The 17,256-nt window shown below is 37.4% G+C and overlaps 1 protein-coding gene across 10 annotated transcripts in view; it reads right to left on the bottom strand.

Annotated features, from left to right (window-relative positions):
• The window catches only part of GOLGA4 (golgin A4), a 128,239-nt gene that overhangs the window by 33,532 nt on the left and 77,451 nt on the right, over positions 1 to 17,256 (bottom strand). For 8 of the 10 annotated variants that reach the window (XR_010470198.1, XM_065052030.1, XM_065052023.1 and 5 more), the window contains exons 3-12: positions 16,529 to 16,627; positions 12,030 to 12,095; positions 10,613 to 10,927; positions 8,548 to 8,595; positions 8,050 to 8,106; positions 4,717 to 4,815; positions 4,016 to 4,154; positions 2,421 to 2,608; positions 1,313 to 1,396; positions 324 to 471 (exon numbers count right to left, since the gene is read on the bottom strand). Coding sequence is in view for 9 of the 10 variants with exons in the window: in XM_065052030.1 (XP_064908102.1) it covers positions 324 to 471; positions 1,313 to 1,396; positions 2,421 to 2,608; positions 4,016 to 4,154; positions 4,717 to 4,815; positions 8,050 to 8,106; positions 8,548 to 8,595; positions 10,613 to 10,927; positions 12,030 to 12,095; positions 16,529 to 16,627 (1,243 nt within the window). In the remaining variant the exon portion in view is untranslated. The remainder of the gene's footprint in view (positions 1 to 323; positions 472 to 1,312; positions 1,397 to 2,420; positions 2,609 to 4,015; positions 4,155 to 4,716; positions 4,816 to 8,049; positions 8,107 to 8,547; positions 8,596 to 10,612; positions 10,928 to 12,029; positions 12,096 to 16,528; positions 16,628 to 17,256) is intronic. The other 2 variants (XM_065052027.1, XM_065052029.1) reach the window with 1 other exon arrangement.

The raw sequence follows: 17,256 nt of genomic DNA, 5'->3' as shown, positions 1-17,256 counted from the left end.
TCCCTCCTAAAGTTTTACCAGCACAAAACTCTATCAATCTTTTCTCCTACAAACAGGAAAGTACAACTCCCCCCTTCAGCAGTTTCCTTCCTAATTCCAGTTGAATTGGTAACAGAGACAACCCAGTCAAAAACATACCTAAACTCTGCTGAAGAGAAGTGAAGTTAGTAATGATGCTAGAAAGGGTGATATGTAGAATATTAGGAAAACTAGCATCTCTTAATATCCATTCCAAACAACAAGTGATGAAAGAGTGCAAAAAGACCATGCTGAAGCTTTCTCGTGTTTTAATGCGAAAGCTAATAATCTCTAGAATTTCTTACCAGCTCTTTCTGATTTTTCTTTCTGTTCTTTTAATTCCTCGCCTTTTGTAGTTATTTGTTTGATCCGAGCACGCAGTTGGGCTATCTCCTCCTCCTTCATTTCCAATGTTTCATGCATTTGTCGCTTTGTCTCTGCAATCACCATGCCCTATGGAAAAAGGTATTTGTGATAGAAAGCTAGCAAATAAACCATAGCTGAAACAATTTCAAGCCAGGACACAATCCTTGTCAGGAATAAACTTTAGTCTATTACTACAAAACCAGCGATCATGGTATTTTTCTATGTCAGAAAATGCTAACAAAAAGAAGAACAGGAATTTTTTTGAAGAGTAGCCAAAATTTAGGTAGAGGTGAAAAGAACACCTCCAGCAACTAAGAACCAGCAGAAAACTTCCTCCTTCTGGTAAAGATACTTTTCTTTGCATTCTGTAAACAAACTCAAACTAAAAGCGTTGTAGTGTGCGTGCTTCGCCTTAGAGAACAAGCAAATATAATGAGCTTTAATCATGTTACTTATTACACCACCAGAAGATACTCCTATCGAGACTGAAAAGGAAAAGAAAAAACAACGAACAAAACCCTTTAAGAAACAAAAAAAAGTGAGAAACTCTTCATATTCCTAAGAAATTACAGTTACTTTTTCTTCATTGGTCATTTTTTGATTAATTTACATTGTGTCTCATCTTCATTAGTGGCTAGGGGGGACTTTTTTTTTTTTTTAAGCTGGCATTGAGTAGTGTATTCAGCGTAATTGTTCCATCCTATAAAAAAGATCATCCTGCAGTATTAAGTACAATCTAACAGGTAAATACCCTAAAGTATCTATACAATAAAATTCTCAGCTAGCTTAAATTATTTGCTCATTAAAACATGAACCCAATCACATCAGACAACTGAAAATGGCTTCTAATAGCAAGAAGCCAGATATTTTGAGTTTTAAACAATCTTCTTCAAAAATTATGAATAGTTTAAAGCCATTTTTTTTTTACCTTGTCTTGTTCTAGCTGCTCAATTGAATTCTTTGCATCACGCAGCTGCGTAATCAGTTTTGTCTTCTCAGCCATGTGAAGGTCCTAAAACAAGACCACAACCACAAGTTTAAAGCACTGCCACCTCTAAGAAAATACCTTCTTCTGACAAACAGCTTAGGTTTGGCTCTTACCCTGCACTATGCCTTGGAGGAAGAGTACAAACAGCATCCAGGGATATTAAAGTAGGCAGCTCTAAATTACTTTTAAATCTCCCAGTGCTAGGGCTGCCTCATGGCTTCCATAATAATTCAGATGTCTGAAGGCTTTGTTACAGCCTCCACAGTTCTCTCAGGGGTCAGAGCTGCTACAGCAAAATGGGCAAGAAACATGCCTGAAGTACCCGCTCTATCACCTGCATCTTGGCTTACAAGAGGATCTCAGCAATGCAAGGTAACTGCTAATTACTGGCCTTGTTCTGGAAAAGGTCCTTAAAATACTCAAGTCGTTCAGAGCTCTTTCAAACTGGGCTTGTGCTTGGAGACCAAGGCAGAGAAGAGAACCTGATCTCCAGAACTGAAGCTGAGTACTGCTACACTTATCACATTTTAATGTTTTCATTACTATCAGCCACCTTACCTTTACTCCACACTCAGCATTAATGGCCTTAAAAGGAAAATTACGCAAAATATTAATTTAGCTTTGGGAATGCATTTATATTATCTTCACTGTATTGTGCTCTCCACTGTCCTGCATTTCTGTGTTTTCTGTTGACTTATACAACTGATGCTTCTTCCTCTATGTCTTAAAGGTTTATCTCCAGCTCCACTTTTCTTACTTCATCACCAGTCTGTCTGTGCTAGGACAGTCTTCTCCCCACTCCAGCATCCCACAGCTATTTTATTCCGGATACCATTTTGATGGTTATTCATATAGTAAAGTTTCATACCCTTCTTTACAGCTGAGTAATTGCTCAATGTCTTCATTTCAGGTGCAGTTTGCACCTTTAACTCCAAAGAAGCAAAGAGACAATTTATTTAATGGTCTGCTCTATTCATAGATTTTAGAAATACTGGCATTCTTACTGTGTTCTAGTAGCTACATTTAAAGCTAAAAGCATTTTCCATACCTTCATTTTCTCCAGTTCCTGAAGCCTCTCATCTAACTGTTCTTGAAGTGCCTCTTTCTCGTTGGTTAATTGGGTGCAGCGCTCTTTATGTGACCGAATCATCTCCTTACACCGTTGCAGCAAGTTCTCTTGGCGCTTCACCCTCTGATTAAGAGTTTCCAGTGTTTTAACAGAATCTTCATTACCCTCTACAAGAACACATGCCAACATTATCACATGCACACTGTTCCCAAAATTAAGGTCTGCATTCATCATTCACATTGTGGGCGACTCACAGGTCTCTAAAAAAAGTTGTGCAAAGTCTGCAAAACTGCCTAGTGACTACTATAACCGACAGAAACATGCTACGCATACACAAAATATACAGTCTTTCACCCCAAATTAATTAAAAGACCCCCAGTTACTATACAAGCTTCTAAAACAAACTATTAATCAACAAGGGTTTCTATGCAATCAATAAGTCATCACCATTCATAAACCTGCCTGTTGGTACTAACAGAACAATCACAAGCAGGAAAAAACACGAAGCAAAGCAAATCACATCTCTCAAGTGCCAGGCACACAGATTCGTGCTTTTCCAGAGCAGGGTGTGATGTTAATTCTTAAATCTTCAGGTTGGCAATACTACATTCAGCAGCATAAAGGCCATGTCTACCATCTTTCCAAGCTGTGCGCCTCCCTGTATAACTAGCACACTGGGTTATATTTTACTGTGTGTTCTGCTCTGATGCTCTGGACCCTCGAAGAGTATTTGGCATGAAAATAGGATCAGACAAATTCGGAGGCTCACTTCATGACCATAAGTCTTATACACTATAGCCCAGAAGCAGATTCCAGCACAGGAAACATATTGAATGCTGATTCTTAGGGACTGGATACTCACGTTATTTCCTAAGCACTACAAAAGATATGATGCTGGATGAGAAAATCTCTGATCTAACCCTTCATTCTATCATACAAAAATCATGGCAGATCCTGAACAAAGATAATTTCAAGATTATTTCACTTCCACCTGAACCCTGTCTTTGTCAAGGATATCAACAAATGACACCTTCATTCTGTTATCAGGATTATAATGTTCCTTGTTCAGTAATTAAACACACATAATACTGGCAGTCCCATAACTCAGATAACCTCCTGATGTGAGGAACACTCATATTATTCAACAGGATGAATATCAAAATCGATCTTTGCTTTTTATTTTTTGTTACTTTTTCCTGAGGGGAATAAAAGAGAGACAGATAGATTACCAACTGGTCTCCTCTCTAAAGTCCTGGCATAGGTCCTGGCTTATTTATGAGGGACAGAATCTCTTAATCATATTAGGCCAGACAGAGTAACAACTCCTACCGACAAAAGCAAAAGTTGCAATAATATCATCATTATTGACAAAGGTAAGACACATCAGATTTCAATTCTTATGAAAATTTAGTATGTTAGAAGGGTTATCCTGTCCTCTAGCTGCCACACTGTTTTCAAAACAATTTTCTCCTTCTAGAAAATACACCCTTGCTATAACACGTTCAGCCCACCATAAATAACAGCAGGCTTACTCCCCAAAATTCAAGGTCTCTTGAAAAACCCACAATACCTACCATTGCTTCCTGGTTCCACAGTATTTTCTGTACCGATTTCTTTTGCTGGACTTTGAACTTGTGGTTCAGATTGGATATTTGGATCAGACAATTCAGTGCCTATCTGACCGTTCTGTAACCTCTGTTTCAGCAACGATACCTAAACAAAACATTATTTTTGTTAAGAAAAACACCAAGGATTCTAAGTAGATCATGTTTTCATCTTCAAAACTAAAGAGGGTTAAGTAAAATTGATACCAGCAAGGATAAAAAGAAAGGAAAAATCTGTCTGAATTTTTTTAGCTTTTTAAAAAAATCAGAATTATGTTTCCAGGTAACGAAAAGAGTATCTTTACGAGTGGAGAAACAAAGACCAATTAACCAATACACATAAATTTAGCCAAAGCCATTTTAGTGCAAACAGGTGCTAATGTTATGTTCTTGATAACAAAGATGTTACAAAGGTATTTAAGTACAAATCAAACAATCCTATTTAACATGAGTGTTATTTTGCCAAGTTATCCTCTACTACAAAGACACACTTAATTTCTAGATAATCCTAAATTCTCAAGAAGCTTTACAACATCACAGCAATTATAATAAAACATGGACATGAATTATAGGAAATACGTAATTTAAAAATAATTAAAAAAAAAAAAACACAAAAAAAAACAAGTAGGAAGAGCAGTTTTAAAGGACATCTTTTGGGTAAGGTATCTTACCTGAGTCTGCAGGACACTAATAAGTTGATCCTTCTCTTCTAAGGAGGCATCGAATTCCTCTTGGAGATGTTTCTTAGCTTGTTGATCCATCTGGAGCTCCTGAAAACCATAAACAAATGCATCCCAAATGAAAACTGGAATGTGAATTTAAAAGGCTTGTCAAAATACAATGAAATAATATTAAATATACCTCTGCACAGTTGTGACCCCAGAGTACCACCATACAGGGGATATTTCTTTTACTGCCCAACATTCCACACAACAAAGCAAGAACACCCCATTATAATACCAGCACTGAAACAGCAAAAGTCTAGATTTTATGCAAAAGTATGACGGATTCTTTCTTCTTGAGAATAACTTTGTGTATGGATCACTTCAAGCCTCCTCCTGAAAACTGGTTTCCATGAACTCATTTCTCCTGGAAGTTAAAGGCTGCACTTCAGTAAACCAGTTTCTTCATTTAGCCACCAGATTAAGTCAACACAAACAGTAGAAATTTAAATTTCTCTTACGCTCATTCAATAGGCTAACATTCCACTATGACAAATTTGTAAGAGCAGAAAGTTGGCTTTTTTATTCCTCAATTGTGCCTCAAATGAGAAAGACAGAGAATGCCAAGCAAGTTAACTATGTGGCTTTAGTTCCTATTTATTTGCGTTTATTTGGCTGAACATCTTTAGAAACTTGCAGATGTTGCATTAGTAGGATCTACATAATCTTATAAAATACTGCCTTAGGGAGGTTTCCTTTATTTACTTCCAATGTTTTTAAAGTTTAAATACTTTAATTTCTCTAAATGATTATTGTTCTAATAGAAAATCAAGGTAGCATTAAAGTTACTCACATTTAAGTGCTTATTGACAGAATCAGAACCATACACATTTCATGCATGCACTGTAAATAATTTCCCAAACCGGTATTTTAATTTTTTAAAATGTATATATTTACTTCATCGATATAGATCTTCTCATGAATTCACCCCAGGCAACCAATGCCTCTGTGACCATTATTCTGCAAAGACTGCTCGTATACAAGCAAGCACCACCCATAAACATGGGTTCTATTGGCCAGGCAAAGAGAGAGGACAACAGAAAGAGGGGTGAAGAAGCAAATGAGACAAAACACAGGGCACTGGACGCTTCTTGCATTGCTTTCTTCCAACTCTGAATCTTGCTTGCATGCTTTTTTGCAACCCATCCCTCCCCTCCCCCGGTGAATCCCAGCTGCCAGAGTTGGGCCTGACACCAGCTTTGGGAACCGCAGCAGCGTGAGCAGAGCCTGCCCAGCCGTGCACGGGCAGGACAGCGCTGGAAAGTGCCACCTGGAAAACCATTCCTCACCCTTCCCAAGTTGCTGTATCCACTTTGACTCTGCATTGCCTCACGTTCCAAACAGCTGCTCATCAAGCTTCTGCCTTGTGCTCCCAAGCTTTAGAAGCAACTCCTTTCGAGCAAAGCAAAGCAGCGCAGTGCAAGAATGAGTGCCAAAGAGATTTACTGAAAACAACACAGAAATAGTCCCCTTTGGATCCCTAAGTCCATTCTGATCCTTGTCTAAGAAGAACACTGAAGACTCCTTGAAGACTGCTGTTGAGGAACTGCTCTTAGCAGGAAAAAACTAAGGTATGCAAAAGACACATTGGTTTCCAGGGACTATTTCGCACTGTCAGCTTGGCCTCAAAGGAGACTTAGTTTATTCTTACATGGTCCTCTTAGAATAAACTTGTCTGATTCCACATATTTATGGGGAAAATGGACTCTACGATGAGAAAACAAATATTTTAGAAATTCATTTCTGATGATATTACATCAATGAATTATCTGTTTTGTGCCATTTAAGCTTTCACAATGGAAATGTACCATTTTCTTTGTATTTTTTCTTTTAAGTCTGATTTACCTCATACTATAACACTTGGACTTCCAAAAGACCAAAAAATACTTTTAAAAGTTTTTTAATTAGTATAAAAGAATTTCGGTGTTAGATTTGAAGGAATCTTTAAATCTACAAGATTTGTAAAAACTAACTTAAATTTTACATCAAATATATATACAAATCTATAAATATATCACAAATATATATATATATAATCAGAAAGACTATGAGAGAAGAAGTTAAAAATTAGTATGCACGTGTCCAACCCTTCTTCATCATCAAAAGCTTTAACTCTGGTATGTGTATGCCTTCCAAACTGCACCAAGTACCAATAAGCTGGAAAACTAAGCCTACTGGAACATGCAGATATAGACTTAACACAGAATGAGCTTTCATTTGACCTTGCAATGAACTGGAAAAAAAATACTGGCAAGCCACTACTGTCACTAATGCTGCAGGTTTTCCCCTCCTATGGCCTGGAGTTTTGCTTAGGACAGAGCGACAGCCCAGGCACGGGCTCCAGCTCAGATGAGCACAGATTCAAGCCAAAATGCTGCTCCCGTGGCACACACAATTCTCAGCCTGCTCACCTGGATTACATCCCATGTTGGTGAAGCAGAGCATCCCCCAGCAGTGACCTTCACCTTGCAGGTGAGCAGGAACCCTGGGTACTTGCACATTCACATGCTCAGAGCTGCCGCCCCTTGTCCCCAAGGGAACAGCCTTGGCCCCTGTCTGGGGACGAGAGGCCTGACTGTGGGGAGCTAGTCTGCCTTCGGGCAAGGTGGGACCTCGCCATGGTTTGATGGCTCTGGCAAGCTCCACGGCAGCGCTGCTGCTCGGCACAGTGTACAGCAAAAACAGGAGTACAGCCACAGAGGAAGCTTGTGGCTTTGAGCGAGCTGGTACCCAGCTCCCAGGCTGCGTAAGAAGAACATGGGCAGAGAGGTCCTTGCACACCCATCTCCAAACTTGATGCTGCACTGGCTCTTGGGGCACTAAAGAGATTCACCAGGGGTTGACACTATGGCTTTTGTGAACTTGCCCTTTTACTTTGCTCTGCCCAGTAATTTGCATATGTCTTTTCATTAATCCAAATGTGCGTATTATCAACACCAAATACATTAGAGCTTCTCCTTTTAATTTCACTATAACTTAAGGAGATAATAAACATAACAAGACCTACCTGATCTTATGACTGAAATCAAACTATACTGCAAATCCATAAAAAGAATGCAAATATTGTAACTGATATCAAGATGAGTATTTTTAAAATTTTATCCCATTTTTTTATTGATAGTCATTAAAATCTTTCTTAAAAAGTGCCTATGACCTATATTTGCTTATTGCTGTATGATAGAAAATATACTGTAAAGTGAACAAACAAATCAAAAGCTAGGCAAAGAAAGTTTCTGTGTATGTGTGGTATAAAGTAAACATTCAATCAATAAAGGAAAGTACCTCTCTCAGTTCTCCAATTCTGCGAAGTGCTTTATCCTGACTTTGACTCAGAATGCCCTTAAAAAAAAAAAAAAAAAAGAAAAAAAAAGAATAAACACCAGGTGTGTTGAATGTAACGTTGGAGTATAAATAAATTCATAGAATTGTATTTCAGCAGAAGAATTAAAGACTGGTATTTCTCTTTCAAGTCAAACTCGATGTGTATTATAATAAACTGCCACCTGTGGGTTGCCAATCTATCATCTGAATTCAGCTGATACAATTAAAAAGCTGGAGTACAATAGCTTCACAGTTATTTTGACAAATCAGTATTAGCTTGGCTCCTTCGAAATTCCAACTAAGAAAGAGTATTTTGTTATACACACACACGCATATATATACACAACATGTTGTGTAAACACACACACACAATGCACTGAATATCAAATTTGTATTTGCACTACGCATTTTAAGGTTCAGAAAACTATTAAGTAAGAGAGGACGAAAAGTAATGCTTACCTGTAGCTTCTTCTTCTCCCTCTGGATAACTTGATACGCAGACACTAGCTAAAATACAGAAATTTGGTATAATGATGATAATGCGTCTGCTTACAGCTATCAAAATAATTTGCCTAGTTGTATCACTATCTCAATTTTCAAACCTTTGAGCAAGCTCTTTTGACAGAAACATAACTAAATTTTCTCCGTGCTTCTTTTTTTTCAATTTATAAAATATCTCCAATGTGTTAAAAAAAATAGAGCCTACATGAGAAAACAATGAGGTTACTCAGCATTCATGCACAGTTTTCCCTTTGCTAAAAAGACCTCTAAGAGCAGTCATGCTTCAACAAAGGCAGGGAAAAAAAACACTGCATCAGAAAGTTACAGCCCAGACAGATACCCTACAGAGACACACGTGTAAGAGTACACATCCCAGAGAGCTTAACCAAAATTAATTTACAATGAGTAGGCAGTAAAAAAATACGCTTACAAATGTAGCAAAAAAATGGCCATCTAATACTGAATGTTCTCATTCCATGTGCTTTGCATATACCCAGCAGACAAAGAAAGACTAGAAGTGAGTGGACAGTATTTCTCTTTGTAATCTGACAAAAGGACTTAATGAGTAACTGCAGAATTTAGCTTAATTAAAAACTTGACCACAATTGCCTAAGCTGTCCAAAGCTGAAGTAGCATAACGTCACTTGGAACTATAATATTCCATTTTCAAACTGCTGAAAAATTAAAGGAAAACAAATCCAAAACAACAAAACCAGAAATCTCTAAGTCAAAAGATAGCTTTAAACTATTATTTAAATTAGGACTTTTTTTCAGAATACAAAATTACTTTTCATTTCAGAGTCATACTTATTTTTCACTTAAAGAAAAAATAAGATGACTACGGATGGTTTCCCTTACCACACTTTTTGAGATGCTAACTCTGTATCCTACTTTAAAAGAGAAAAAAATTTTACATCCTAAATTCTCATTTTAGATCGAAAGTACTTTCTGCCAAGCTCCAGCAAAACTATTTTTTCCATCTGAACTAAAGAAGCTCACAAAACAGAAAAAAAAAAACTAGACCTCTTTGACAGATAAAATTAAGACTTACTAGAAAGACTACACTAAACCAACCAACCAACCAACTACAAAGAACCACTACAAACTGAATAATTTTTTGGCAATACTGTTTACATAAACTTTTAGAAAAATATATCTTATTATACTAGCTGGATGCGAATGAAAAAATAATGGGAGACAACAAATCCTAATTAAAAGAAGACAACTGTTTTTGCAGGGTTATGCTGAATGCTGTAATTGTCGTATAGATATTTTAGATTCCAGGGATTTTGACAGTAATAGCCAAAAGCCTGCACAGAAGTTTTGTATTTGAGGGCAGCAAACATTTAAAGAACTGTAAAAAACAGTGCAAATGGCCAGTTTTAAATGGCCATACTTTTAAAACAAACAAACAAACCAAAACTAAACACCACCACTTGCAAAGCTTCACTTTTCCCAATTTGGAAAATCAGTGGGAAAACTAAATAAATCATTGGTTTTCATTAAAATAACAAAAGAAATAGTGTTTGAATGAATTCCTTCCAAGAAATATCTGGAAATTACAGCGAGTATAAATTATTCATTGAAAACAAAATGCTTGCTCATTGCACGCACATGGAATATAGACTGTACTACAAGAACAAGTTTCAGAAGAGAAGTAAATTTGCTGTTATGCAAATACAAGTCATGCCTACCTCTGAACTGAACTCCAGCCCTTGCTAAGGGCTTTCAGCAGAAACAATCACAGGTCTACTTTGTGTAACCACTACTCAATCTCTATTGCTGACAACATGAAATTATTTACAAACTAGAGAAGAAAAGCATTACCACATTTTATTACCAGAAAAACATTTGGCCCATCTACGAGGCCAAAAATAACTAATATTGACTTCCGTGTTAGCTCTAAGTTGAGCCATTTGCTCCAAACACAAAAACAGAAAGATTATCCGCTACCGCAGTATCTGTTGGCCTCATCTTTTTCCCCTCTCCACCTCGGTAAGTCAGTAACAACCTCTGTAAGTACCTCTGCGTATTTGCCCCTGTAGTTGCCCAAACTGCGTTCCATTCTGCGCAGTCGCTGCAGCAGCTGCTCTTTGCTGAGGCTGTCCATGTTCCCCGGAGGCTCTTCTGTTTCACTTTCTATGTCGGAAGGTGGATCAAAGGTGGGACCAGCTGCATCCAAATCCAGTCGATTCAAGGAGTCTCTTGAAGAAGTTCGTACCAGGGACTCCTTAGAAGAAGAGCGGAACAGCGACTCTTTTACTGGGCTCCGAAACAAAGACTCCATGGAGGGAACTCGGAGTTGAAGCCTCTGGGCAAAAGATGGAGGGTCACTCAGCTGCAAAAATCCAAAGCAAGTAATTACTTCTACACCTCTTTTAGGCAGAGAGACGCATTAAAGCCCAGGAAAGAGCGACCTGACCTGGGCAAAGGGACAACTGCTGCCTAACACATGCGTGACACCAAGTGGCTACCACTCCCTTAGAAGATTCATATCCTTATGCAGAACCGTCAAGCATGCAACTACCAGATGTGGGCAATTTCCAACAGCAACTAAATCCAATAAACTACAGCTCTGATTTAAACCCCTAAAAGAACATACTTTTGTGTATCCCCTTTAAAAAGTGAAGAATATGTAACTAAAATAAATAGTAAACAGTGACTCACTTTTTGAAGTATTATAGACTGTATTTATCTCAAAGACACAATTTTTTTCCTGTGATTAAAAGAACAAATTTATTGTAAAAGTCCTTGTATGATAGTTCTAGCACACCATCTTAGTACTTTTTAAAATTTTATATTAAATGGCTTTATGATTCTTACATAAAATGCAATTGTTGATTTACGCAGCTACGGTACTTACGTTGCTCTAAAACAAAAGGTTTTGTGCTATGGTACCATGTACTGTTGGTGCTACAGAAGTGACTGGAGAGCATGACTGCATGACAGTGTGCCCACAATCAAATGTGGGACGCACATGCTAGGAGCCACTGCTAATCCCACTCCAGAAAAACAAACTTTTTCTGAAGAATGACTTCCACTTTATCACTAGTGACAATTTTTTAAGCCTATCAATTCTTCTTCTTCAGGCAGCTTTCTCGTCATGCAAGATGCCCTCTACTTTTGCAAGTGAGGTTAACACTTTGCATCCTGTGTTGGCTGTATCTGTGAGTGATGAGACGCAGCCCAAGGCAGGTACCCTGCAGCACGCCAACAGATACTGCCCACCCATCCCTAAAAAAAAAGCTCCACTCATCAGTGACAATGCATACTACCACCTAATGGGATGATACATAACAAAACACCCTGGTGAATCCTGACAGGTGAGTACTTGTCATCCCTACTCCAACATGAAGATTTATACCTGGCACTCAGGCCAACATCTGGTAAAGACACCGTGGCCAGTGAAAGAGGGAACAAACCCCCATATCTTCCAGTACCTGTGGGGAGGCTGATCCGCTGCTGTTGTTTTCTGTGGATCTGGGAAGGGGCTGTGTACTTGCATTCTACAGGAAGAAAAACAACTGTTAGAAGGACTAAAAGGACTGTAATTCTCCAATTCCTGCTTTTTCCTTCACTGTGTTTTTAGTACTTTATTTTCAATGTTTATTAAGACGTCTTCATGCAAACAAGCTAGTTTGTTAAATTCAAACCAGACTGCTGCAATATACAGAACTACAAAGCAGCTATGTGTGCATGGATTAGTAGGAGACATCTGCCAAAATGCTGACACCTCCAATTAAATTATTCACAATGATTATTTATGTAACATTTATACACAAATTAAAAAACAAACAAACACAAACCACCAAAGAGGACAAAATGATAGCAGGAAAAATCTGATTAATGACCAGTGTCATTTACAGCCAACATGAGTAACAGTGGAATCACACTGTTTTTCTCTGTTTCAGGACATTTTGGAGGGGTGGAATCTACCTGGAAAAAAAAAGTGCTGGTAACAGGCTGTTTAAGACACCAAACGAGCACAGGAAAAAAAATCAGGCGTTCTGAAGAAACATCCTGTGCAGAACTTCACATGTACATTCCTCTGCACTCCCAAACAAAGAAAATAAACAAAAAAGCCCCACCCAAAACAAACGCAACAGAAAACAATAGGAAGTGGAGTGCGGGAAGTGTGTTAGTGTGTGTGTTTGTTTGTTTGTAACAGAGTTCAGACATTTCTGTTACTAGTCTGTCTATCCTGCTTGCCCTCTGTCCTGTGTTCATGTGTTTTCTAACCTATACAAATCCAGATGACTTTCTGGTGTTTAAACCAGGTAAAACTGAAGGAGCAAAACATGCTAGAAACCATCTGGGATATGAATTTTTTCCAAGAGAACCAAAGCACTGAGACATATAGAACAAAGTATGAGGAATTCAGCTAAAATAAGTGTAACTTTTAATTCTTAATTAAGAAGTACCCTTAGTTATATGAAAGCTGTAAAATCTAAGGTATATATACAACTAAAGTATCAATCATAGTCACCCAGGTATATGCTACATGATTACATCCACAGCTTCTACTCTGTGTGGACACACAGATAAGCATCCATAAACATAAATGCAGAAGAGGAATGATTCCGTGTAAAAGGGCTTCAGAAAGGTTTCACATGGAACAAATTGAAGGCAGTACAAAAATACCACAGAAGAAAGAGAAATCCAGACATTTACAGAAGCCAGAGCAATGAGCAGTCACCCGTCCGGATTCAATAACCAGCCATACAAGAAGTCTGTTTGGATTTGGAAACTGCGCTTCACCTGGCTTGAACAAAATCTGCATTCTGCTTCAGAGCATTGCCCTGTTGCAGTGGATGTGTTCTTTCCCAGTGGATTAAGAGCTCTTCTTGGGTTTTCAACTAAAGCACTCCCACATTTTATTCTTGGCTGCGTTACCTGTTCTTTTTTGTTTCCTAACTTGAAAGTTAATAAGAATGGTAATCAAAATAAAAATTTATCTTCTGCTTTATAATTTACAGAGTACCTACCATGCTAGTACTTGACTGACAACAGAGGAAGGCAAATACTTTACCAGGAATTACAAATTAACTACAAAAACTTGTTTCTAAAATCATATATTGAGATACCCATGAAAACAATTTAAGGAAACTATTGGGGCTTATATATCTAATTAATAATTTAATAATATTTAAGATCTATTTTAAAACACAAGATTAAGTAGATTTATTAAATCTAATAAGGTGTTTATGAATATAAAAAAAGTGGATGCTGTTCTTTTCTGTGAAGATCCTTAAAAAGCTACCATTTAAGGATCTATGAAAATCCTTAGAAAATGGCATTTCCAAACCACAAATAATGTCTCCACTTCTAAATTTTTCCTGTTAATTGTACTGATATATTTGTATTCAATCTCTGTGAACAAAAATAGAACTTTATAACTTATATTTGGTATTAGACTTTTGACATAAATCATGAAAGGGATACACTGGATAGACAACGCCATAGGTATCTAGCTGCTGCAATTCTAAGTTACAGTGCTGTAGGGCAAAGGGTCATATTCTGGTGCCCACGCAGTGAAAGGTAAGCATGAATGGAAGTTGCTATATATAAGTATGTATTCAAGAGGCTTTGAAGAGCTTAGAAGCCCTAGTCTTTCATAAGCCTGACGAGATGTTTCAGCAAAACTAGAATCACAGAGCATTGGCTAGCACTTGGAAAGTCTTAAAACCAGCAGAGCTATGTCAAGGTTTCTGGAGACCAAGAGAGGACAAACAGAAGTATTTTCCTCCATAGAACATGCAAAACTGTATTTCTATTCCAAGAGAGTGATACTTACAATCTCTAATTTAAAGGTTGCTTTTTGTTATTAAGATGTATGAACCAGAGCTCAGTTTTAACTGCAGCACATTAGGGCATTCTGGTGACACTTGTGCATCCTTATTTCCCTATTTCTGAAATGCAAATGAATCCATCTTATTTATGTCTCAAAGGTATAAAAAGATTCATATGCCTGAAACTTAAGTGTGTTCATTTAAAAACATTTTACCGTTCTCCTTCCTTCTCAGCTTTTCCAAAAGTGAGTAAATTACGGAGGAAGGAGAGCTTAGTACACATTTTCTTCCCTCATTTTACTTTAATTTTTCTTTAAAAAAACCCCTGTTTCTTCATGCAACAAACCCCATCCAGCTTAGTTAAGAGTTTATATTAACCTCATCAGTGCCATTACAGTGATTATAATGCTCACTCTCTTAAGATCACACACCACTTGTGCATGCACACAGTTAAAATACTAGTCTGTTTTAGCAGAATTAAACTTCCACTCTCTTAGATCTTTAGTTTACCTAGGTTTCCCAAGCCTACATAATGGCGTTTTTTAATATATACTTGTATATAATCAGCCCTCCTCTTCCCTATAAACTTTTATATAATTGCTTTCTTCCCCGCAATTCTTGCTGTGAGAAAACAGCTCTAGAGCTTTCAAAACGTTCAGAGAACAAAATCAGTTTTACAGGTAAGGTATTATTAATACACATTGGTAACACATTAACAGTAACTCTTACATTATCAGTCTTTCCTATGTATGCAGTCTTGTATGTAAATATGCGAGTGATTTCTGCCACTAAAGTTTATATTAAAAGATAACATAAAGACAACATTTGGGCATTCATAGAAATAGGTTTTTAGAAATGCGAGTATATCAGGGATATTCTGTAGTGTAAACAGCCCACAACTGTTTACTGCTCTAAGTGTAGAAAAGCTTAATTACATTTGCAGTGAAACTTTAAGTAGTGATCACTGGACCTGGAATATGGTCAACATACCTAGAACTGGAAAAAAAAATAAATCTAGTGACTATTTCAAAACTACAGATTTTAGCACAGTCTGAATGTCCTCTTCACTCCCCATCAAAAAGTTCAGTCTTGAGAAAACAAATGAGGACTTTCAACAGATCATATTTTCAATCACTGTTTCGGGTCAATCTTGCTTAGCTTGAGAGAGAGAAGTTCAACACAACATGGTGCGTTGTATTATGTCCATTTGCTGACCAAATTTGTATCCTGTTACAGCTTTCAGTGACTTGTCATTTTCGGCCTAAGCATGAGCAGCAAAATAGCACTTTCTAAACTGGAAAACCAAAGTAATTATGAAGTACAAGGATGACCTGGGACTCTAAAAAACACTGTGTTTTGCATCACTATGGACTCAGGAATGCCAGGCCCCTGCAGCATGTGAAAGATGCCATCCCAGTCCTGTGACAACAATCAGAAGAATACAGCTTTGTGTATGCATATGCTAGACAGCAGAAGTCTGCCTTCCCCACCCCGGTGCCTGCTTCTTTTTCCCCACATATCCTCTTCTCACTGAGCTTCTCCACTTGCATACTATGGAAACATTTCTGGGCAAATAAATATATATTTAAAATAAAATTTAATCATTAAAAAGTCTATTTATCCTCACAATAATAGCTGCCAAGTTACCAAGTAGAAGTAGCTGAATTTCAGTGTCCATGTGAGATAATTATTTCCTGCTACCATTAGTAGTAAATGACATTGTGAGGCTTTCAATGTACACAGCAAAAGGTTTTAGATGAAAACAATCTCAACGTTTATCACATTCATTTTTCTCTGAATACATACAGACATACATAAAAGTGCAGAGGAAGACTTTCAACACCATTCATGAACTCTAAGCAACAAACATACAAACTTGTGCAATTATTTAAAAGTTGTGTAGAGTACGGTTACCTGTATAACAGAAAACGTGTTAATTTTTTGATGTTACAGTAAATTCACATCATACAGCACACCAGCCAGGAGCTACCAGGTACTACCTCCAGGAAATTTAGTGCGGGGTTAGCAGCAGGGTAGTTAAGATAGATGTCTTGGTGAGAACAAGCCACAAGCAACACTAGGTTTGCCTTCTAGTACAGTGCTCTCCTCCCCCTGCTAAAGGCGTCGCTAGGAGGGGTGGGAGGACTCACCACACCGTCACTCTGTGGCTTAGGTTGCTTGGTAGGATCCAAAGCAAAGATAGTATACTCAGAGAGAAAAGCAGGTTCTGCTATCATCCCGGCTAGCAGCTGTCATTCAATGCAAAAAGTAGGAAAATAAAAATAAATGAAGTAATAAGGTAAAGAATGTTGCACGATTTTACTCAATTTTTCCACACTATTAAAAACATCATCAAACAATACAGCAGTTTGTGAGACGACAGATACTGATAAAGGCAGGACATGACCCGAAAATATGCATTACATAATTTCAGAACGGCCAAAATACAGTTTTGATTATTTAGAAATAAAGAAACACGCTTTAAAAAAAAAATAAAATCCTAGTTTAGCCAAAGGTAAAGACAATGTTTCAGGCAGAGATATTGTATTTTTTTAAGAACTTCTATGGTTGAAATCTTCAGATAACACTGAGCCTCCTGTGCTCTGTTACATGTGAAAAACTCATTATTCTAAAAATTCTATCAGTATGTCAGTTATAAACAATATAAATTGCATGCTTTTGACTATTTCTCTTCTAGTGTTCTCACACACTAGAATTCTAACCACATTTTTAAAAATCCTTCCAAATTTTTTCAAACTACTAGCAGACTGCTATTTTGTAAAAAGACCACAAGTTCAATTAACCATTTTATCAAGTCAGTATTGAGGAAGAGATTTAAATTCCTACAGACTAAAAACATGAAGAGAAGACTGGAATT

Source organism: Columba livia, chromosome 2 (assembly GCF_036013475.1).
Source record: "Columba livia isolate bColLiv1 breed racing homer chromosome 2, bColLiv1.pat.W.v2, whole genome shotgun sequence".
In the NCBI taxonomy this organism is placed as follows: domain Eukaryota; kingdom Metazoa; phylum Chordata; class Aves; order Columbiformes; family Columbidae; genus Columba; species Columba livia.
The sequence above is the reverse complement of the archived record's forward strand: the minus strand, read 5'-3'. Positions and strand labels throughout refer to the sequence as shown.